The 22,693-nt window shown below is 32.7% G+C and overlaps 1 protein-coding gene across 2 annotated transcripts in view; it reads left to right on the forward strand.

Moving 5' to 3' along the window:
- Positions 1 to 22,693, forward strand: part of Utx (Utx histone demethylase) — a 530,199-nt gene that overhangs the window by 169,478 nt on the left and 338,028 nt on the right. For both annotated transcript variants that reach the window (XM_065501028.1, XM_065501029.1), the window contains 3 exons: positions 6,870 to 6,998; positions 7,058 to 7,283; positions 7,343 to 7,520. In XM_065501028.1, coding sequence (XP_065357100.1) covers positions 6,870 to 6,998; positions 7,058 to 7,283; positions 7,343 to 7,520 — 533 coding nt within the window. The remainder of the gene's footprint in view (positions 1 to 6,869; positions 6,999 to 7,057; positions 7,284 to 7,342; positions 7,521 to 22,693) is intronic.

Genomic DNA, 22,693 nt, shown 5'->3' on the forward strand with positions numbered 1-22,693 from the left:
GCTGTTGTCTTTAGATGTTGCACGCCCAGAATCTGCATTAGTTCTGCGAAAAGGTGCGATTCAAACTGGTGGCCTAAATCTCTCGTGATTGGGGTCGCCAAAAGTTGAAATCCATCCGTTAATTACAGCGAAAGCGATTCTTTCGGTCGTTATATCCGGTATTGGGATGGCCACTGGCCATCGCGAAATTCAATACAAATTAGGCAATAACGATATCCTCTGGCAGGCGGGAGCGGGCCAATGATGTCAATGTGAATGTGATCAAATCGCTGGTCAGTTGGTCCAAAATCGCCTAGAGGAGACTTATTGTGTCGAAATACCTTGTTTCTTTGGCAGCTTAAACAGGATCGGACGAAGTTCGAGACATCTTTCGACATCGATGGCCATACAAAACGCTCTGACACTAGTTTAAAAGTTGCTCTTACTCCAGGGTGCGATAAGCTGTGCAGATTTTTAAGTATTTGTTGCCTAAGTAATATGGGAACAAATGGTCTGACCAGGTTTCTGCTTGTATCGCAATATATTGATCGATCAGAATCTGGAACGGGTAGTTTTTTTAACAATAACGAATGCTCTCTATCGGAGTTTAGAAATGCATTCAGTTCTGGATCGTGTGTCTGCTCCTCTGATAATGTTTCAAAATTAATGCTTTTCTCAATGCTGCTAATTCGGGAAAGAATGTCGGCAGTATTGTTGTTTATACCTTCTATGTGGCGTATGTCGGTGGAAAACTGACTTATGTAATCTAATTGACGGATTCTTCTGGGGGATGTTTTGTCTCGTTTTTGGCCGAAGGCGTACTCGAGCGGTTTGTGGTCGGTGAAAATGGTAAATACTCTTCCTTCTAATAGGTATTGAAAATGCTGAACGCCCTGATAAATAGCAAGCAGCTCACGGTCGTATGTGCTATATGCCTGTTGCGTTGGTGTGAGTTTTTTCGAGTAGAAACCTAATGGTTGACTCTTGCCCTCAACAATTTGATGCACCACAGCACCTACTGCCTCTGTCGATGCATCTACAGTCAGGGTCAGTGGAGCGTCGTTCGTAAAATGACTAAGCAGGGACGCGTTGGCGAGAGCGTCCTTGCATGCTTGAAAAGCCTGTAGTGTTCGTTCGCTCCAATTTATCAGTATAGTGTCGTTCTTTTTGTTGCCTGGTATTAGGTCTTGCAATAATTTTTGACCGACAGCGGCGTCAGGTATGAGCGATCGGTAAAAATTGATCATCCCTAGAAATCTCTTCAACTCGTTTGCCATTTTAGGTACAGGAAAATCGTTCACTGCCCGAACTCTTTCGGACTTTGGACGGATTCCTGCGGTCGATATTGTATGGCCCAAAAAATCGATTTCAGTTTTTCCAAATGATGATTTTTCGAAATTAATTGTTAAGTCGTGTTGACGAAGCCGGTCGAAAACGGTGCGTAAATGATTTTCGTGTTGTTCCTCGGATTCCGATGCTATTAAGATGTCGTCGATGTATATGAAAACGTAGCTAATGTCAAATGTCATCCGCTTGAACTCAAACAAACCGAACGGTGTTATAATAGCGGTTTTCGGGACATCAGCTGGTTCGATCGGAATCTGGTGGTAGGTCGATTACAGAAAATATTGTATCGGACATCTTGAATGAATGGTATCGGGTATCGGTCCGGCATAGTGATGGAATTTAATGCGCGATAATCACCACATGGCCTCCAGTCACCGTTGGGCTTCTTCACCATATGCAGCGGACTGGCCCAGCAGCTTTTCGATGGCTGACATATGTTATTGTCGAGCATATACTGAAATTCTGCCTTAGCAACTTGGATCCCGTTAATTTCCTCGCACGTGCGAAAACTGGATTACCGCTTGTCACTATATGGTGTGCCACATTGCTTGGTGTCGTTTCTTTCTTACGGTCAAATATCGCTAAATCTTTGTAATCGTGCAGAATGGCCGCGTATTTATTCGTGTTATCATACGGCAAGATTGAGAGGACACTAGAGCGAATAGCATCGCCACTTACCACCAAAAGGGTTTTTCTGTCAATCAAAAGTTTTCTTTTCACGTCGACCAATAGATCGAATTTTTGTAAAAAATCGGTGCCAATTATTGGGTCGGTTACGTCAGCAATAACGAAATTCCAGTCAAATTCTCGCCGGAGGCCTAAAGATATTTTAATGCGTCGTTCGCCGTATGTTTTTATTTTTGATCCGTTTGCTGCGTACAATTGCACAGTGGTTCCGCCCATAGGCCAAAAATAAATAAAACGGTCACAAAATATTTAGACAAAATCCAAAAAAAGTGTCTCTTAAATATCGAATCCTTTTAATGCAAACCGGTTTTTACTGTAAATCTAACGGGACTTTTTAAAAATAAAATTGAAAGCATGATCAAATATTCATTTGCAAAGCGCAGCTGAACGCTGGAAGAATAATTCAAAGCAAAAGTGCACTTCAAAACGGTCTTGCAATTGCTGTAGTCTACAAAATTAAATTATTTTCAAAGGATTTTGAAGCTAAAGGTATTTATTTTATCTTTAGAAAATAATAAAAACTAACTTGTGTTGTAATTCTTGTGAAATAAATGTTTTAGTTAACCTATATGTTTGCTACTTTTTTGTAAAACTTCATGATGTTTACTTAAAGTTTTAGTTGTGTTCCCCCAAGATTCCCCCATAGGTTTGTTTTTCATTGTATTAATCTGATTCTTAAGATAATAAAATTGCTGAAGTTAGTTGCGGAAATTTGCGGATGGGCGTGTAATCTGTAATATACTAACCCGACACACAGAGGGATGGCTTCATACATTTTTTGCAAAAATTATAAGGAGTGGTTGTAGAGCGCTGAAATTTGGCACAGATAATTATATGGACCAAACTAAGAAACAAATAAAATTTTATCAAAATCGACCACGCCCACTGCCCATACAATCCAAATAGATTTGTTCGCATAAAATTTTTCCTATTCAAGTAAAAGTCTAGAAATTTGGTACATATATTTTCTGAAACAAAAGATGAACGTATGCTAAGTTTTATTAAAATCGGCCATGCCCACCGCATACCGCCCATGCAATCCAAGCAAAAAATATAAGGGGTGGTCTAGAGCATTGAAATTTGGCACCGAGAATTATATGGACTAAATTAAAAAAAAAAATAAATTTTATCAAAAAAGTCCACTCCCACTACCCATATAATCCAAATTGATTTTTTCGCATAAAATTGTTTATATCCAAGCAAAAGTCTAGAAATTTGGTACATAAGAATTTTTTGGATATTTCGTTTATTATTCGACAAAAAATGTTAAGTTTTCATCCTGTTCCGAAAACTATTCTTTTTTTTTAATCGAAACAAGACACTCCCATCTTTCATTTTATTAAAAAAAAGAGCTTGGGGAAAGTGGGGCTACATTTTTTTTCTCCATGGAATCAAAAATACAATAATAATTAGAGTTTTATAGATTTGGGCATATCTTCTTAACGGTTTATGGTTTCCCCATAATTTTTTTTTATTGATGTTGAAATGTTATATTTTTCAAATATGTTAAAGGTAAATGGTATTATTAGGAAAATTGTACCACTGAATTGCGTGAAAATTTAAGTAAATTTTTGCTTAACACCCTTGCATGGACTTTAGTTCAATTTTCTAAAAATAAAATAAATTTGAAATTAAGTGTTTGATAAATTGACTTTTTGACACCAAAATCCCTCTGTGCACCGTCTTATTTTTGCATCGGTACATAAAAATCTGATCCATGGAGCTGAGGTAAGCAAGCATGTAGTAGTGTGAATTATCGGAGGAAGCAGCTGAAGCGAAAAATAAGCATATAAAACAGTTTAGATTGCAACATACCCGAAAAATTTCGTGCAATGCTACAAATACAGAACTTTTAAATAGCCTGTTTTAAGTTCAGATCCATTTATTTCTGGAGGACAAACTTACCAACAAAGAAAACAAGTAGTTTAAGTCAAGGAGTTTTAAATTTGATTAATATTTGATATATGTATATTAATGTCTTATTTTACCTTACTACCTTATATTACTTAGTAATACCTCATATTGCATTATATAACTTTGTATAACTTTTTAATTTAGTTTTCTTTTCAGTGTATAATTCAAATGAATTAAAATGGATTAAAAATTTACTTAAATTGTTTAAAACAAACGAATTTTCATACTGAAATATTTTATTTCAAAAAATCATAAAACAAATCTAAAAGCCAATTAACCCTTGAAAGATCAAAGGGCTACTGTGGTTACAGTTGTTAATATTTTTTCTTAAAAATTTGCAAACTTTAAGTTCTTCGAGCATGCTATGAGGTGACAAATTTTGAAGACCCTAACTTTTTTAGTTTTGGAGATATTGATTATTGACCGCTTGTTCATATAAGGGAAACCACTGTGAATTGGGTTGAATGCGATTTATTGAATTTGTCTGATGATCGTGGTGGTAGTATGGAAATGTCGGCTCCGGTGTCGACTAAAAATTTTGTGTTGGTGTTGTTGTCGAAAATCATGAGGCGGGCAATCGTGTTAGATTTAGTTTTTTTGTTTGTTTAACTTACATGGTAAGCGGCATTTTTGAGCCTTGTTGCCGTATTTTTGATGATACCAGCATATCTCTTATGAAGACGGGGTTGTTGTTGCATTCGACTGGCTGTTATGGCGTACTCGGCTTGATGATCGTGTACGTTTCGTGTTGAACAGTTTTTCGAAGTTTTTTTCAAGCCGTGACATATGTTGATTCATTTCGGAGATTGCCGCTTCAGCTTGGGGCTTTTCTACAGTACAAACCTGTCGGTAATCGCTAACCTCCATGACCTTGTCGGCAAGTTTGGCCAGCTCCACCAATTTGGCATCTGAAGCTTGCAAAATAGCTCTTACGTTTGGCGGCAGGCGTTGGAGCCACAAAGATTTTAAAAAATCTTCGCTAACTTTGTCCTTGGACAAGTCGCGTAACTCGTTGAGTAGCTGGCTTGGTTGGCGATCACCAAGTTCCATGTCAGAAAGAAGTTTCTGTGTTTTCTTTTGTTCGCTGTCACTGAAACGTTCGATAATGCACTTTTTGAGGTTATCGTATTTTCCAGAATCGGGTGGCTGTAACACAGCGTCAGAAATTTGAGCTAACACGTTGGACTCTATTGCTGCAACGATGGTGTTAAACTTTGAAAGGTCTCGCACGATGTTTCCCATATCGAATTGCGCCTCCACTTGTGCGAACCATATTTCAAGCCGTTCGGGCCAAAATGGCGGAACCTTTACTGACACTCATTGTATCGGGGTTTCGTTCGTGTTAGGCGCCATTGCCTGGTTACTTGTGGTGTCGTCGTTTGGCATTTGGAAAATTTGTGCGAAATTCCTCAAAATCACGTCGGGGTCACCAATTTGGGGGTTTCTCGATTTAAATGAAACACGTTCCCAATTTATGTTAAATATTCATTTATTCAAAATTAAAATTAAGTTAAAGTTTATGGATGATAAGTAATGTAAATGGTTTAAATGTGCACATGGCGACGAATGTGAAAAGAATGAGAGAGATCAAAATCTATACATGTATGCATGTCATTTATATTAGCAGCGATGATGATTTGTGTATGCAAATGCAATAATGCATTTATAAGTAAGACTTGTGGGTTGCCACAACCATAAACTCACCTTTTTTAAATACTGTCTTGTTCCACTTCTTAAAAGGCTTCTTACGAATATCTGCTCGGGGTCCAATTTGTTTAATAGATGCAGATGCCTATACTCGATTCCCGCTTCTATAATAAACAAATATATTAGTTAAATAATATGTCCAATAATTGTTAAATATTCACATAAATACATAGGTATACATATGTATATACAACTTACCTTGTAACTCCGGCAATAGAAATTGAGTTGCTCTAACAAAGCTTAATGTATGGATGTCAGTATATAAAATATGAACCACTCACTTCAAAAATAAACACACAAATGAGATTTGGTCAAAGTTAATATTTGTTGTTTTTCTATTAGAATCCCGGTATTTCTGTAGCCGTTTTAAAAAAATTTGCCAAAAATATTTTTAACACGTCCCGTTCAGATTTATTGAACGATGCGTTTAGTTTTGCTTTACTATTCCACTATGCTGAACGGCACGTTTTACGGTTTCTATGAATTTTGCATTCAGTTATGCTAAATGAGTGTTCAGCGAAGAATTATTTAATTGATTTTAAAAATCTGAACAAAACGTTCAGGTCGCTAGTAGGAAAGTTTGGTTTTTAATATGCTGCGTTCAGAAAAACGTTTGCTTGGTCTATTACGAGCTGAACGTCGCGTAGTAAACATCAAGTAAGCGTTCAGATCTTGGATATTTGAATGCGACTTTAAAGGGGCATAGTAAATGCGCCTAGCAGCATTCAGTTTTACTATTTCTAAACGATGCGTTCAGATAATTTAGTTGTTTGTGTGTATTATAATTTTTTTATTGCAATGTAGCTTTTTTTAAGAAAAAAAAGTGGACAAATTTGTTAACTATGTATGGCCCATTGGGCTCAGTTATAATTGTATAATAATAAATAAAATAAATAAATGTGCATTAGCGTGACGTGTATCAATACGTTGTATGTACCTTAGCGATAAGGTTAGTATAAGCATACAAAAGTGGCGAACAACGCTTAAGAAGGTACCATTAACGATTTTACTTGTTAGGATTTAGAAAAAATCGTTTTAAGTATCAAATGAATGTAGTCAAAATACAAATATAAAAAACTAACTTAAACAATTTTAATTCGCTTAAAACTATATTGTAGAAGATTTGTTAAAAATTATGAGTTAATTAAATTAATTGTTTACCCTCCTAATCAATTTTATAAGACATCATATAAAATACAAAAATATTTCTGAAAAATATTAAATCTCTTTTCTAGTTCGCTTTCATATTGCACATCTATATGAAGTTCAACGCAAATATAAATTTGCCAAAGAGGCGTATGAACACTTACTTAATGAGAAAGAGCTGACGTTGGATTTAAAAGCAGTTATTTATAGGCAACTTGGTAATGCATAATGATATGATTTTCAAATATAATGTTTTCTATTTAATATATCTTTTTAGGATGGATGTATCATTGCTCTGAGTATTTTGGCGATAAAAGACAACGAGAATCTTATGCAATTTTATGCTTACAAAAAGCTATTGAAGCAAATCCAAAATCTGGGCAGTCATTATACTTGTTAGGAAGATGCTACGCAGGAATAAATAAAGTTCACGATGCCTTTATAGCTTACAGAAATTCAGTCGAAAAAAGTGAAGGAAATGCTGATACATGGTGTTCTATAGGGTATATTATTGTAATTAAGATTTGTTATAAATTTAATTATTTTGGTACCTTATTATTAGTGTTTTATATCAGCAACAAAATCAACCAACTGATGCATTACAGGCGTATATATGTGCAGTTCAACTTGATAAGAACCATAAGGCCGCTTGGACAAATTTGGGTATATTATATGAAAGTTGTGGACAACCAAAAGATGCCTTTGCGTGTTATTTAAATGCCGTGAAAAGCTCTCAAAAGGTAAATTACACTATACAACAAAATCAAATTTTTTTAAAAATTACAAGGTCCGACCAATAAATTTTGATAGAGGAGACAAAAAAAAAAGAAACGTCATCTGAATTTCATTTGAGGGGGAGTTAAAGTTTACCAACTCTGGCACATTCTTATTGTTAATCTTCATAAGAAACCATATGATCCTTACATTTTAGGTATAAAATGTGTTCCGCAAAGTTATGTAAAATGTTACGGAGAATATTTTTGTAGAATATGTTAACCCTCTAAATCCTCAAGGCATGGGTCTTTTTTGTCCTTCTTTTAAAAAAGTACAAAAACCACCATTAAAACGGATTTAAGTGGTTAAAATGTTCCGCAAAAATATTATCCTTGAAATTTTACTATAAGTCCCTAAATACACCAAAACGGAAAATTCAACCAGAAAGTCAGAAATTGGACACAACAAAAGAGAGATTACGGTTAATTTCGCATTTATTAAGAATTTTATTTTAAAGGACATTTTAGGTATATAATGCATTCAGCTAATTTATGCAAAAGGTTACGGAGAACATTTTTGTAGAATATGTTAACCCTCTAACTCCTCAAGGCATGGGTCTTTTTTGTCCTTCTTTTAAAAAAGTGCAACAAACACCATTAAAACAGGGATTTAAGGGGTTAAAATGTTCCGCAAAAATATCATCCGTGAAATTTTACTATAAGTCCCTGTATACACCAAAACGGAAAATTCAACCAGAAAGTCAGAAATAAGACACAACAAAAAGCTTACGGTTAATTTCGTATTTATTAAGAATTTTGTCTTCATTAGTTACTAAAATAAATTTTTTTTATATCTATGCAATTCCACTTCATTACCATACGATGTCCAGCTATAAGCGTTCTTCAATGGGTGCGCATGTTCAATTTTTGGGGTACTTTGAAATAAAATTCTTAATAAATCCGAAATTAACCGTAAGCTCTCGTTTGTTGTGTCTTATTTCTGACTTTCTGGTTGAATTTTCCGTTTTGGAGTATTTAGGGACTTATAGTAAAATTTCACGGATAATATTTTTGCGGAACATTTTAACCCCTTAAATCCCTGTTTTAATGGAGTTTGTTGCTCTTTGTTAAAAGAAGGACAAAAAAGACCAATGCCTTGAGGATTTAGACCAATGAGGGTTATTCTACAAAAATGTTCTCCGTAACATTTTGCATAAATTTACTGAATACATTTGATACCTAAAATGTTCTTTAAAATAAAATTCTTAATAAATGCGAAATTAACCCTCGGCACTCTTTTTTTATGTCTTATTTCTGACTTTCTTGTTGAATTTTCCGTTTTGGTGTATTTAGGGACTTATAGTAAAATTTTACGGGTAATATTTTTGCTGAACATTTAGACCCCTTAAATCCCTGTTGTAATGGTGCTTTTTTGCTCATTTTTAAAAGAAGGACATAAAAGACCCATGCCTTGAGGATTTAGTGGGTTAACATATTCTACAAAAATATTCCCCCCTCAAATGAAATTCAGATGTAAACTTTTAAAACGCCGATACTCGTGTCTTTTTTTTCTCCTCAATCAAATTTTATTGGTCGGACTTCGTAATTTTTTTGGTGTTGTACAGTGTTATTAGTTTAAGTGAAATCCATAAATATCGAGTTTTTGATTCGAAAATCCGATATTTACTCATATTTTGTGAAGTTACGTACATATCATTAACTGTGGGAGGATCCATGTGAAAGCGGACAGCAGTCGGATTTACCATCTCCGATTTTAATAAAATTTCCACTTAGAGTGCTCCAAAAAAATAAAATTGCGAATTTTGACCGTCCCCCCTCTAGAATGGTTCTATGTATTGTAAAAACTCGTGAAAAATATTATTATGATATGATAACGTTAACTGGTTTACAAGGGGAAAAAATTCAATCGAAAAAAATCGTGAAGGTCAAAGGTCAATTTTTTCAATATTTGGAATTTTTCATGGAAACATAGCGAAATGTTATTTATTTTTGGGCCGATTTTGATGAAACTTAAGAAAAATATAACACAAAGTCTAGTATTTACAAAAACAGCAGAAAAATTAATATTAAACCTTAATAGCACTTGGGGTTAAAATGACCCCAAACTTCTGAAACCATAAAAAAATTTGTCAATTTCAATAGTGCTGATCAAAAATTGTTTTTTATAGGAAACAAACTTTAAAATATTGTATTGTGTATTAGAAAATAGTACTACTAAGCCACTTTGAAAAGTGTTCACATTTTTGTACAATTTTGACCACACATTTTTCAAAGGACAAAATATTTTATTTATACCTGATTTTTGGTTTAATAACGTATTTAATATTTTATGGAGGATTTTTGAATAATAAAATTGATTTTAACCCTTTATTAGATTTAAAAAATAACTCGAATGATTCAGTTTATTTAATTCTGAAAAACATTAAACTTAGCACCATTCATATTGACTGTGTTTTTCGCGATTTTAAAAGTTGAGGTTAATTTTAACGCCAAGTGCTATTAAGGGTTAATTTTAATTTGTCTGCAGTTTTTGTAAATGCTAGACTATGTATTATATTTTCCTTAAGTTTCATCAAAATCGGCCCAAAAATATATAACATTTTGCTATCTTTCCATGAGAAATTCCAAATATTGAAAAATTTGACCTTTGACATTCACGATTTAAGGGTTAACGTTTTCCGATTTTAGTAAAACTTTCAGGCTATATTTAAAATTACCTGGAATATAATATTCTGAATAGCTTTTGCTTAAAAGTCATAACAGTAAAGAAATTCGGCTCATTCGTCAAAATATGGCAAAAAAAAATAGTTTTTCTTGAAAATCTCAAAATTTAAATCGCAGGTACGGAAGGTGTTTTCATACTTTTTTCATATTTTTATTCCCTACTAGGATCGCCTGGTGGTCAAAATTCGACCACTAATAACGAAATTATACAGTTTCTTTTGTTTATACGCAAAAATATTCTTCACGTTTGTGTACAAATGCACGTGCATGTATTTAGATGTGCATAAACATGTTGTTGTTGTTTTTCAAGCTAATTTAAAATGCTTTTTACCACTTTTATGAAAAGAATTTTTAAAAAAAATATATTGTGCACATCTAGAGAAAATAACCTTTTAAACCATATAAGTTTCATCAAAATTGGTGGACAATAACATAATTAAAAGTGTACCACAAAAAAACGTGTGGCCTATTTATATATAAGATTATGTTCTCAATAATTCACAATGTGATGATCAAAAAGTTTTGAAATTTTTTTTTTTTTTTTATTTATTATCACAATTCAGTAATATAAAGCCATAATAATGGCCAAAATAACAATATTACATAGTAAAACAATAATACCTGAGAATATAATTAAATATAATTAAAATATATACATAATATAGTTTCATTGATTTATACCAATTTTTTTTAACAAAATTTTTAAAATTTGAAATTGGAGTTTTGAAACTGCCTTAAAAAAAATTAAATTTGTTTGGTCATACCTGCGAATAGGTTAACGGTATCCTACGAAGACAAATACTCATATACAAGTAAATATGGATATATTTTAAGTTAAAATATACTTTTATTATAATATTTATCAAAATATGTTAATTTTGTACATTTCTTGTTCTAATGGCCTGAAACACGTTAATGGCCTGGCGATTTTTTAATAACATTAACATTTTTTAACCAATTTTTGTCTTTTATATCTTATTAGAACGACAATTACGTGTACATTTCGATTCTTTTAAATTAAATTGCAAAAATAATTATTTAATGCCAAAATTTTTACAAAATCTGAAAAAATTGCATTTTCCCCTTGTAAATGCACCTCTTATCCTATCATCCTAATATTTTACACAACGACATTCTACAATACATAGAACCATTCTAGAGGGGGCGACGGCCTGTACCATTTTTTCGTCCATACAATCTTGGAGCACTCTATTCCACATACATAATATATCCAATATGTTCCTCATATGAGTGACTTTTTCAATGGAAACTCATTCCGATGTAAAAATATCGTGATTTGAAAAGTGAAAAATTTGTTAAAAATTTTTAAAATTATATACACATAATTTTGAAACTACTCAAAGACCAGGGGTCGAATTACCGCATTCGATATCCAGTAAATTCGATCGTAATTTTCTTATTTGAGATTACGGCATTCGATATCGAGCATGAAATTTACATTTTGTTAGAATTACAATATCGAAATTATATTTCGATACGATAGTTCATTCCATCACGAACGCGGTAATTCGGCCCCAGAATAATTTTTGACTCCGTTTTAATGTAAAAAATATCAAAGATCGCGGTGTTAAAAATTAATAAAGAACACGGTATAAGGTAGGGTTGCCAAATATCCCGTTTTTCGCGGGATTGTCCCGCTTTTAGTCATGAAATCCCGCGTCACGCTCGGGATTCGTAATTCCCTTTTTTGGATTTTCCAAATCTAACAAAAAAGAACATCATTATGTTGAAAATGTATAAAAAAATTCAAACAAAATCTTCTGGCTGGTTGTCCGTGACTGAAATACCCAAGAATTGGAGGCGTTACTCAATGAAGATAGTTGTCAAACTCAACAAGTGCTTGCGAAATCATTGGGAGCTACTCAGTCAGCAATTTGCAGGAAGCAGGATTCATCCAAAAGCAGGGAAATATGAATTGAAGCTGAAACACGATTTTTTATGTCTAAAATGGTGCAGTACCTGTTAAAAAGCACTTAAAATAAAGTGGTTGGGAAGTTTTGCTTCAACAGCTTTATAGTTCAAACATTGCCCCGTCTGACTTCTATTTGTTTCGATTGAAGCAGAACGTTCTCTCTGCAATACGCTTCACTTTGAAACAGATTATTCGATATTGACTTGATTCGTTCTTGGCCTCAAAAGATGTGCAGTTATTTTGGCTCCCAATATTTTCCAATATGTTTTTTTTTTATTTTTTGTATGAGAAATTTCCAAATCAAGTTAAAGTAGTAAACAAACGAAAAAAACATGTTACTCTATTATAAGATTTACACATTTATTGCGTAAATTTACAATTTGGTAAAAAGTTTCCTATTAAGGTCGAATGGCCTAGCATCATTGCAAATTCCAAATTTTACTGTAATCCAATAACAAGACCATTCGCACTTAATAGTGAACGCCGCTCGTATTAAGATACATAGTTGAGGTATAATTTATTATCTTTTGTCCGGCGTATGTTTTGAAAATCCCGCCATTTTTCACATATTTTGAAAACTGTCCCGCTTTTTGCAAAAATAAAACTGGCAACCCTAGTATGAGGACACATAAACTCTCTACTATATTCCTGCAATTCGATGGAGACTCGATTAGTTCAGGATTTATAAAGACAAACGTTATTAAAAGTAAGTTTTTTCATATAAATTCATATAAAAATTTAAGCAAATAGAAATAGACCCAATTTGAATTTATATTGTAAACCACAGGTGCTTAAATTTTTATATGAAAAACTTACTTTTAATAACGTTTGTCTTTATAACTCCAGAACTAATTGAGTCTCCATCGAATTGCAGGAATATAGTAGAGAGTTTATGTGTCCTCATACTAGGGTTGCCAGTTTTATTTTTGCAAAAAGCGGGACAGTTTTCAAAATATGTGAAAAATGGCGGGATTTTCAAAACATACGCCGGACAAAAGATAATAAATTATACCTCAACTATGTATCTTACATTGACCTTTAACCTTTTGAATGTAAACAATTTTATTCACACCATTTTAAAGACAATATCTTTGCTTTTAAAATGGAATCAAATGTTATGTTGGACTTTGAGTTATTTCATAGTTATGGACAATTATGTGTATATACTTTTAGAACATTTTAACATATTTTTCAGTTTTTAAATCGCGATATGTTTGAACTGGAATGGGTTTCCGATGAAGAAGTCATTAATTTGACGAACCCCTTGAAACCATAATATGTGTGGTAAATAGGGTTTTTAATTTCCCGGGAATCGGGAAATTTTTTTCTACATTCCCGTGTAACCGGCTATTCCCGAAATATATAATAATACTGTAAATTAGGAATATTATAGCCCAATTTCATATAAAAACTTAGTGTTATAATTATTAAATATCAGAGCTTCGAATTAATTAATAAAATTTGAGCTTAATACACTATAATCTTAATCCGTAATTAAAGAATGTAAGCCTTTCATTCCATAAATCCATTCCTAATATTTAATTTTTTAGATTCATTGTTTAAACTTAATTAATTTTAAAGTTAATTAATAACAGAATTTATGCAAACTTTGAATGATTAAATTTTTGTTAAATCAAATAATTTACAAAATTAATTGAAAAATTGTCTTAAGACTTTTTAAGATTTAAGATTTGAATTGAAGAAAAATTTAATCATTTAATAAATATTTGAAGCTATTTTGTTATGGATTTGAAAAAGAAATTTCAAGAATATAAGAAATAAATTCTAAAAATAATGAATTCACTTTTTAAATTTTCATACGAAAAACCCTAAATAAATAATAATAATAAAGGTATTTATAGACGGCAATACTGAGTATTAACACTTTTCAAATTTAAAATATTACTGAAATCAGTCGGTATTTCAAAAAATCGAAGATGTCAAATCCGAAAATAGCAGGTTTCTGTCCGCTTTGATATGGATTCTCCCCTGTGGGCCTCCAGACTTTGTTAAATTTTATCACATATACAAAGTAGGATCCATTTTGATATTTCCAATATTTCTTCGAAGGATACCGTTAACCTATTCGTAGGTATGACAAAAAAATTAAATATTTTAACGGCTGTTTCAAAACACCATTTTCAAATTTTTAAAAATTTTGTTGAACAAATTTCAGAATTTTTGGATCATCTCATTGGGATTTATTGAGAATATAATAGGGAATAAAAAGATGAAAAAATTATGAAAATATCTCATATAGTTTTTTCGTACCTGCGATTTTGGAGAATGAGCCATATTTTGGCGAATGAACCCAATTTGCTTACTGTTATGAATTTTAAGTAAAACCTGTTCAGAATATTATAGTACAGGTAATTTTAAATATAAAGGTATGTTCTGCAAATCACATTTCATAAAAGTGGTTTGAAATCACATAAAAGGTATTCTGTGCACATAATTTGGTGATTTTAAAACGTTCAGCAAAGTCACTAATGTTTTCAAATCACTTTGTAATTTCTGCGGCTATTACATGGAAAATATTAAAATAAATTACTTAAATAAATTAAACAATATGTCATTTATTTTCTTATAGAATTAATTGTTTTTTTTTAAACACTTAGAATTTAATAAAAATATAGAGACACCTTTTCTGCTGTAAAAAGTTTATTTGCTTTTGTGATTTCAGCTTTGTTTTCAGTTGTCAGCTGTTTATAATTCGAAAATACATGGAAGCTTGCCAGACTAAAATTTTTTAATGGTTGTCTAAAATATGTTCAATATCTTTAAATTAATTGTAGAATTCATCATAAAATTTATAATATTTGTTAGATTATATTATAAGTTATCAATATGTGTTAAGTTTATTGTGCTAATTGGAAAAAAAACTGCAACAAAGTTGAAGCAAGTGGTAACCAAAAGCAATTGTGTACTGTGGCAGCTCTGCTGTTTTGTTTTCTTTTTGACATGGTGGTTGAGCTTGTTTTTGCAAAATTTTTATAAAATGTAATTCCATTCTTTTTAATTCCATTAAAGATATAACAGAAGCTCCAGGCATTTTTTTATTTTCACTTTAATATTTCTACAAAATTATTTGAAAAACAAAACATTTATATAAACGAATCAGATGTTTCCTTGTGCTTTCGAAAATTTAAAATCACACCGAAAAATACAATAACGGTGTGATTTACAGAACAGGCACAAATCACACGTGTGATTTTAAAACGGCATGTGATTTGAAATCACGTGGATTACAGAACAGGCCTGATAGTCTGAAAGTTTTACTAATATTGGAAAACATTAAACCTTAAATCGTGAATGGTATGGTATTCAGGCAGCTGTCCAAAACCTTCGTCTCGTACAGCTCACTTGGGTCCAATAATCGTTCCCTTTGTGATACCTGAAGAAGAAAAATTAAAACAGAAAGAAGGAAGAGGGAAATAGGAATTAAAGAGAAGGGAAATCTATAGATTAAGTTATAGTGAAATTTCGTGATGGGCAACCCTGCCTGTGATCTGTCAAGTTGTGCAAAAAATTTTACTGTGTGTCAAATATTTTTTTATTTTTATAATTATATTCATATACCGTACTAACATCGGTTAAAACTATTTAATAACGACGCTTGGAGCTACTATGTGTTACAAACAGTTGGAGTACATCAAGTTTATTTGCTATCAACCCCTATTTTGAACTAAGACTGCTGTTTATCTAATTGGTGTCTGCGTGGTATATCTTTTGTTTTGATTTTAGCTGCCGCCATAGGACCAGCTCAACTGTTCTCATTAACTACTTGTTCTTTTATTTTGGTTCCACCTTAAAGTATGCTGTAAATTCTATGAATAATAAACGTCCCAGACAGTTCTCACCAGAACAGCCGATTGTGAATCAAAACAAGAAACAATTAATTCAAAACAATAACAATAAACAAACGTCTGAAGTCATGGAAATTAATCATAATGATGAATTTTTCTGGGATAAACTTAACAATATGCTGGATAACAAGTTAAAGGATGTTGCTAAAAAAGAAGATATTAATTCCATTAAATCAGATATTGATGAACTAAGGGAAGAAAACTGTAAATTAAGAAATGAAGTTAAAATGCTTTCTTTACGTATAGAACAAATTGACCTCGTTCCTCAAATATTGTTGTCAATGGAATTGTTAGTACCACTACATCTGCTGCTAAATCCGCATTTAATGATTTATGCAACAATCAATTGGGAGTAAATGCAAGAGTAGTATCTGTGAGGGCTCTACCATCTAATAATACATTTTTATTTTCACTTGAAACTCACCTGCAAGCTGTTAATTTTTAGCTGCCAAAAACAAATGAAAGGTCGTAATATTTTTATTCAGAAAGACTACACACGAGATGAACAAAATGTTCGTTACAATTTAAGAAAAATCAACAAGTCTTTAGCAAAACTCAATTATAATGTTGCTGTAAATTCTATGTCGCTCTTCACCGATGTGAACATTCAATAGCAAAGCACCCTTTGTAATGTTCTATCATATAACCTTGCGAATAGTATTCATTTTTAAATAAATTTGAGATTTTCTTTTTATATGAAACTCATGATTTATCAAACAAGCAAAATTTATTTTCAAACTTTCTATTTTTTAAGAGACAAATAACTAAAGAAAATTCTTTATATTTTTTTTAACCTTTTTTGTGCATTGACTATTAAATAAAGATCCTCTTTAATGAGTCTCTTTAACGAAAATAGTGAGCGAAGGTTAAGTGTAAACTATAATATGCATAAGCTAGCTTAAGTTAATGTCAAAACCGAACGAAAAGTCTGTCAAATGCTTAAGATCCGAAGAAACTTTTAGGTGGCCATAATGTACTTACGTGCATTCAAAACAATTTAGCCCCATTTGCACATTTGTGTGCAACACGTAATTAAAAAAATACGTATTTCTCATTATTTTATGAAAATAAATTAATTTTCTTCATCCGTTTCATTTTTTTCTTTATTTTCTTTGTATAAAATAAACAAACAGCTGATTCCGTACGGAATGTGCGACCAGCTTCGCTCTTTGCTTAAGCAAATAAAAGTTGACGAAACTTGACGAAACTCTCTTAAGTACATTATAGTTTTTCACATAAGTTTTATATGTATTTGCACAGTTGCTTAAGCTGACTTAAGCTAGTGTATGCATATTATAGTTGGGCCTTAAGTGTAAACGGCAGAAATGCATACGTTACAGTTAATGTAGATGAAAAAAATATAAACAAAACAAACAGAAGAATAGATGACAACTTGTTTTTAACCGCCAAACCTGTTAACCGTGCTCGTTCTTGTTCCCCCGCATTGTCAACAACTAATGATTGTCAAACAAAAGAAAACCCAACAGCTGTTAATCTAGAGTTACCAAAAAATACAAATACTTTATTTACGCCTGAAAGTATGCTAGTAATATCAGCTTTAGAAACGAAATCCACCACACCGACAACAATTAAAATTAACCCATTAAGCGGCGCTATACCCAAGATTAGTCAACCATTAAATAAAGATAATAAATCCCAAATACAGGTTGGAATGGACCGGTATGTTACAATATTAAAACGGGCACGAAGTCCCAAGTCTTCGAAAGCGGCACCCTTGGCTAAATTATATAAGGATAGTGAACCTGCTAGACTAAACAATGAAAATCGTTTTTCTATTCTGGAATGTGAAACAGATGAACCAGTAAATAAAATTAACTCTACAAAACCACCCCCTATTTACTTGAGAGAAAATAATTCAAATTCACTTGTTCAGAGAGAACTCTTTTTACGTTATCCCAATCAAGAAAGGCACGATTCATGGAACTAAAATACAGGTCAATAGTGAAAACGGTTATAGAAAGGTTGTAACATATTTTGAAACTCAAAAGAAAAGTTTTTACACTTATCAGCTGAAAGGAAGCAAGGGTCTACAAGTTGTAATAAAGGGTATTGACTCTAATGTTTAACCACTCGAAATAAAGCAAAGCTTAGAAGATAAAGGCTTTAAGACAAAAAATGTGATAAATATTAGAAATCGCGAAAAAAACCCCAAACCACTCTTCCGTGTTGAACTTGAACCAGGTGACATAAACCTGAAAAAAAATGAAACACATCCCATATATAACCTGAAGTACTTATTGCATCGTAAAATTACGGTAGAAGAACCACATAAACGATTTGGCCCCGTCCAATGTATGAATTGCCAAGAATATGGATACACCAAGGCATATTGAAAATTGCCACCAGTATGTGTTATTTGCGGGGAGTTGCATAACACATCCCAATGTAACAAATCCAAAGATGATCCTAAAATAGCTCGGCAATTTTAATAAAAACTCGAATCAAACACTACTTAATGTGTGATTTTTGCGAAGATTATCTTCAAGCTACTACAATCTGTCTTGAAGATTTTCATCGAAACTTAGTGATTTCATCGATATACTCACAAATACCGACAAATCAGATATAATAGAATTAATTCTGCAGATGTCGTACGGCTCTTAAATGAAAAAAGACTTAAAAAGCTCTTGGAATTTCGAAAAATGGAATCATTGAATAAATATTTGGACGCAATCCCGCAATCGGATTACTCATTATGGCGAGCAACAAAAAGTCTTAAAAGACCCGTTATATGTAAGTCCCCCTTGCGAAATTCAAGTGGTGGTTGGGCAAGAAATGATACTGAACAAGTAAGAGTGCTATATTCGGCTATGCCGAATCTTATATACCCTTCACCTTTATTGTGGATGCATTATTATTTTTTATAATTAGTATATATGTATGTACATTGCCCACTTTCAGCGTACAGCATCCTAAATTTATCAAGAACATAAAAAACAACAACGCCAAATGAAACAAAACACCAAAAGAAAAAACAAAATACGCAAGCCAATGAAACCAACACACATCCAAACATACGTTTAATTGTATAAAAAACAACAACGCCAAAAGAAACAAAACACAAAAGAAAACCAAAATACGCAAAGCATGCACATCCAAACATACGATTTGTTGCTGTTTTGTCAAAAAAAACCAACACACAACCAAACAAACGTTTAGTTGTATAAAAAACAACAACAACGCCAAAAGAAACAAAATACGCAAAGCATGCACATCCAAAAACATACGTTTTGTTGCTTTTTTGTCAAAGCATGCAATACATTGTGTTTTTTGATGAAATTTTCAGAGGTTGTCTCGGATTTTTGCTCATATCTCCGTTATTTATGGACGGATTTTGCTGATTTTAAATAGCAAAATTCTCGAAAGTATGTCTGACAGAATTGTTGAAGATTTGGATCCCGGAGATATCTGGGGCCTTCAGAAAATTGATTTCAACAGACAGACAGACGGACATGGCTTAATCGACTCCGCTATCTATAAGGATCCAGAATATATATACTTTATAGGGTCGGAAATGAAAAATGTAGAAATTACAAACGGAATGACAAACTTATATATACCCTTCTCACGAAGCTGAAGGGTATAAAAAGGGAATCTGTTTGTTAATCATTTAAAAAAAGTATTTACACCGAACACATCAAACGAAGCAATGGAGTTGCCACCTGTTGCACCCCATGTTGGAGCAGCCGTAGCCCTACGTTTTGATATTCGAGATATCGAAAATGCTATTGTTGATTTAAATCCCAAGAAAGCGCCTGGTATGGACAAGATCAGCAACAAGATGCTTATAGAGCTACCCCGGATAGCAATAAAAATAATTCTTTTTATTTTTAATGCTATATTACGACTTGAATATTATCCTCCAGAATGGAAGGTTTCACTGGTTACCATGGTACCCAAGCCGGGAAAGGATCACACAAAAGTAGAATCATACAGACCCATCAGCCTATTGTCTAATATATCAAAGCTATTTGAGAAGATACTTATGAGCAAGTTGTACCCGATGTTAACTGAAAACAATTGTATTCCGAATCATCAATTTGGATTTAGAAGAAAACACAGTACTATCGAACAAACCCATAGACTTGTAAATATGGTGAGAAAAGCGTTTGAAGAAAAGAAATACTGTTCCGCACTCTTCATCGACATCTCTCAAGCGTTTGATAAGGTATGGCATGCTGGATTAATATACAAACTGAGTCAAAATTTACCCGCAAACACACATAAGCTGTTGGAAAGCTATTTAACTGGTCGAACTTTTAAGGTTAAAGAGGGAAACTTTTTAAGTACTGCACAACCCATTGAAGCTGGAGTTATCTTTTTAACTTTTGCATTAAGTTATCTTTCCGGATCATGTGAAAATACTATATAGTCTCGATAAAAAATTTGTTCTACAAAAGAAAAAATATATGGGCTTTTTTGGAAAATAACGTAAAAAGAACGGAGATTTAAAGTGGCATATTTTTGAATCGAATTGAGATATTGACTTGAAATTTTTTTTGTAAGACCAAAAATGAACTTATCTAAACAAAACAATATAGAAACTCAATGAATATGTAATAAAATCTTTATTTATTAACGAAACTCAATAAAATTTTGAACTTTTTTTATGTTTGTCATTCTAAATAACAAGGTGTAAAAAAACTTGTCAAACGGTCAAAGGCAATCCCGCAATTCATAAAAATTGGAGCGAAAATCCCAAAAGTTGTATTTTTTACAATTTTGCCTACATGGTCCACATTTCCTTCGGGGCTGGGAAAATACTTTGGCGATAAGTAGGGAACACATCAAGGTTTCCAAAGCTGCTTTTTGTTTTCTGATCCCAGCTTTGGGATTTTAGAACATGTGGCCCAAATTTGAAATTTTGATAAAAAAATAGGTCACATTTCGAAGGGCGACATACTGGAAAAGTAGGACATGTTGTTATACCAAAATGTTCTACGCAAAGATACCTTACAGAAAAATATAAAAATGTTATATTTTCTTAAAGAAAGTTTATTATTAATAAAAAAAGAGTTAAGTCACCTTTTCGCCCAAAAAACAGCAAAAATCTAAAATTTTTTGAATATTTAAATTGAAAATCGTTTATTTTTGGATCCATAATATATATTGACCTCAAATCTATTGTATATTATTTATAATCTAGTTGTCTAACTAACAAAAAAAAATAGAGTCCATTCGGTCCTAAATTACGGCTTATATTTTTAAAAAAGCGGGCCAAGGTGTGGCCAAATTTTAAAATTTTAATTTTTAAATGCCTATAACTCGAAAATTAGAAGAGAAATAGCACACGCAAGCATGTTTGAAATCGGATGGGAAACAAAAAAATGGCATGTGTTTAAAAATTTCACATGTCGAAGGTACCCTACTTTGAACCCCCATATCGACGCCCCTCTGCCCGTAACATGTTAACACGCTTAACGAACTGAGAAGAATTTACAGATTCCTCTATTGATGGATTGAATTCCGGATACTGGGTAGAAATATTACAGTTGTTAGGCGGCAAATATTGTTGTTGTTTAAAGACGTTGATGTCTGGTACTGTCGTTGACTACATATTGCATTGGGACGCTGTTTGACGATGTGCCTGCAACATAAGCACCTATTACGTAGCACGAAGCTTGTTGTGTCATTTGTATGTTGTTTGCAGAAAACTTATATTGTTGATCAATAACACGAGGCAATGTGGACGAAACACAAACTGTCGGCTGGTATGCATTACCACTTTGTGAAGTCGGTAGCTATCTGGTGGAGCTAGAAATGACGTGTTGTGTTAATGGAGGCAACATTTCATGCTGATGACATGCGGAGCTTGCAGAAATAACGCGTTGCATTGGCTTTCGCAACATTTGCAATTTGTCCATATTACATCCATTTGCGGCTGTGGCTATTGTATCCACACCACTAAACGAGTTGACTGACGTAACAACAGGGGGGCTATTTCCGTGTGAAATAGCAACGTTTGTACTGGCCACGGGAGAACCTTCGATTGAAGCAAATGTCTGCATCGGCGAAGGCGCTTGTGACGGTTGGAACCGCATTGACGTTGCACTCATATCCGCTAACGTCTTCTCCAACTGTATAACTCGTTCCGTCATAGTAGGTTAATTACGCATTTTACCAATATACTCTAGTCGTTCAATTAATTGTTTCTTATTTCCCGAGCACGACACACCGATTTCTCTACACTTCGCTTGTTGATTCTTCACCGTCATACCATGTAAGTTTTCCATGTTCGTGCGTTTCGTTTAAGTTCGTTGTCTAATTAGATTCCCAATTAGTGTTCGTATTTAGATTTATTGGATTTACGATCCTACTTCTGAAATAGTGTCACTAACGTGGACATCAAAGGTTGGAAATAAAAACAATCGTTTGACGATACTATAATTTAAACAAAAATAAGAATATATTTATTAATTCATTTGTCCGTTAATATCAAGCGAAGAAAGGTGGATTCTCCACCTCTAGTATTCATGACTAATGCATGCATGATCTATTTTATTTGAGTATATATACTTTTATTGAGTATAGCTGAATTATGCGCTTTTTTTTCAACGATCACATTTAATCTAATTTATTACCCTTTATTAGTAGGGTAATTTTCCATTGTATTATAAATTAATATTCATTTATGA

This window comes from Calliphora vicina, chromosome 2 (assembly GCF_958450345.1).
Source record: "Calliphora vicina chromosome 2, idCalVici1.1, whole genome shotgun sequence".
In the NCBI taxonomy this organism is placed as follows: Eukaryota; Metazoa; Arthropoda; class Insecta; order Diptera; family Calliphoridae; genus Calliphora; species Calliphora vicina.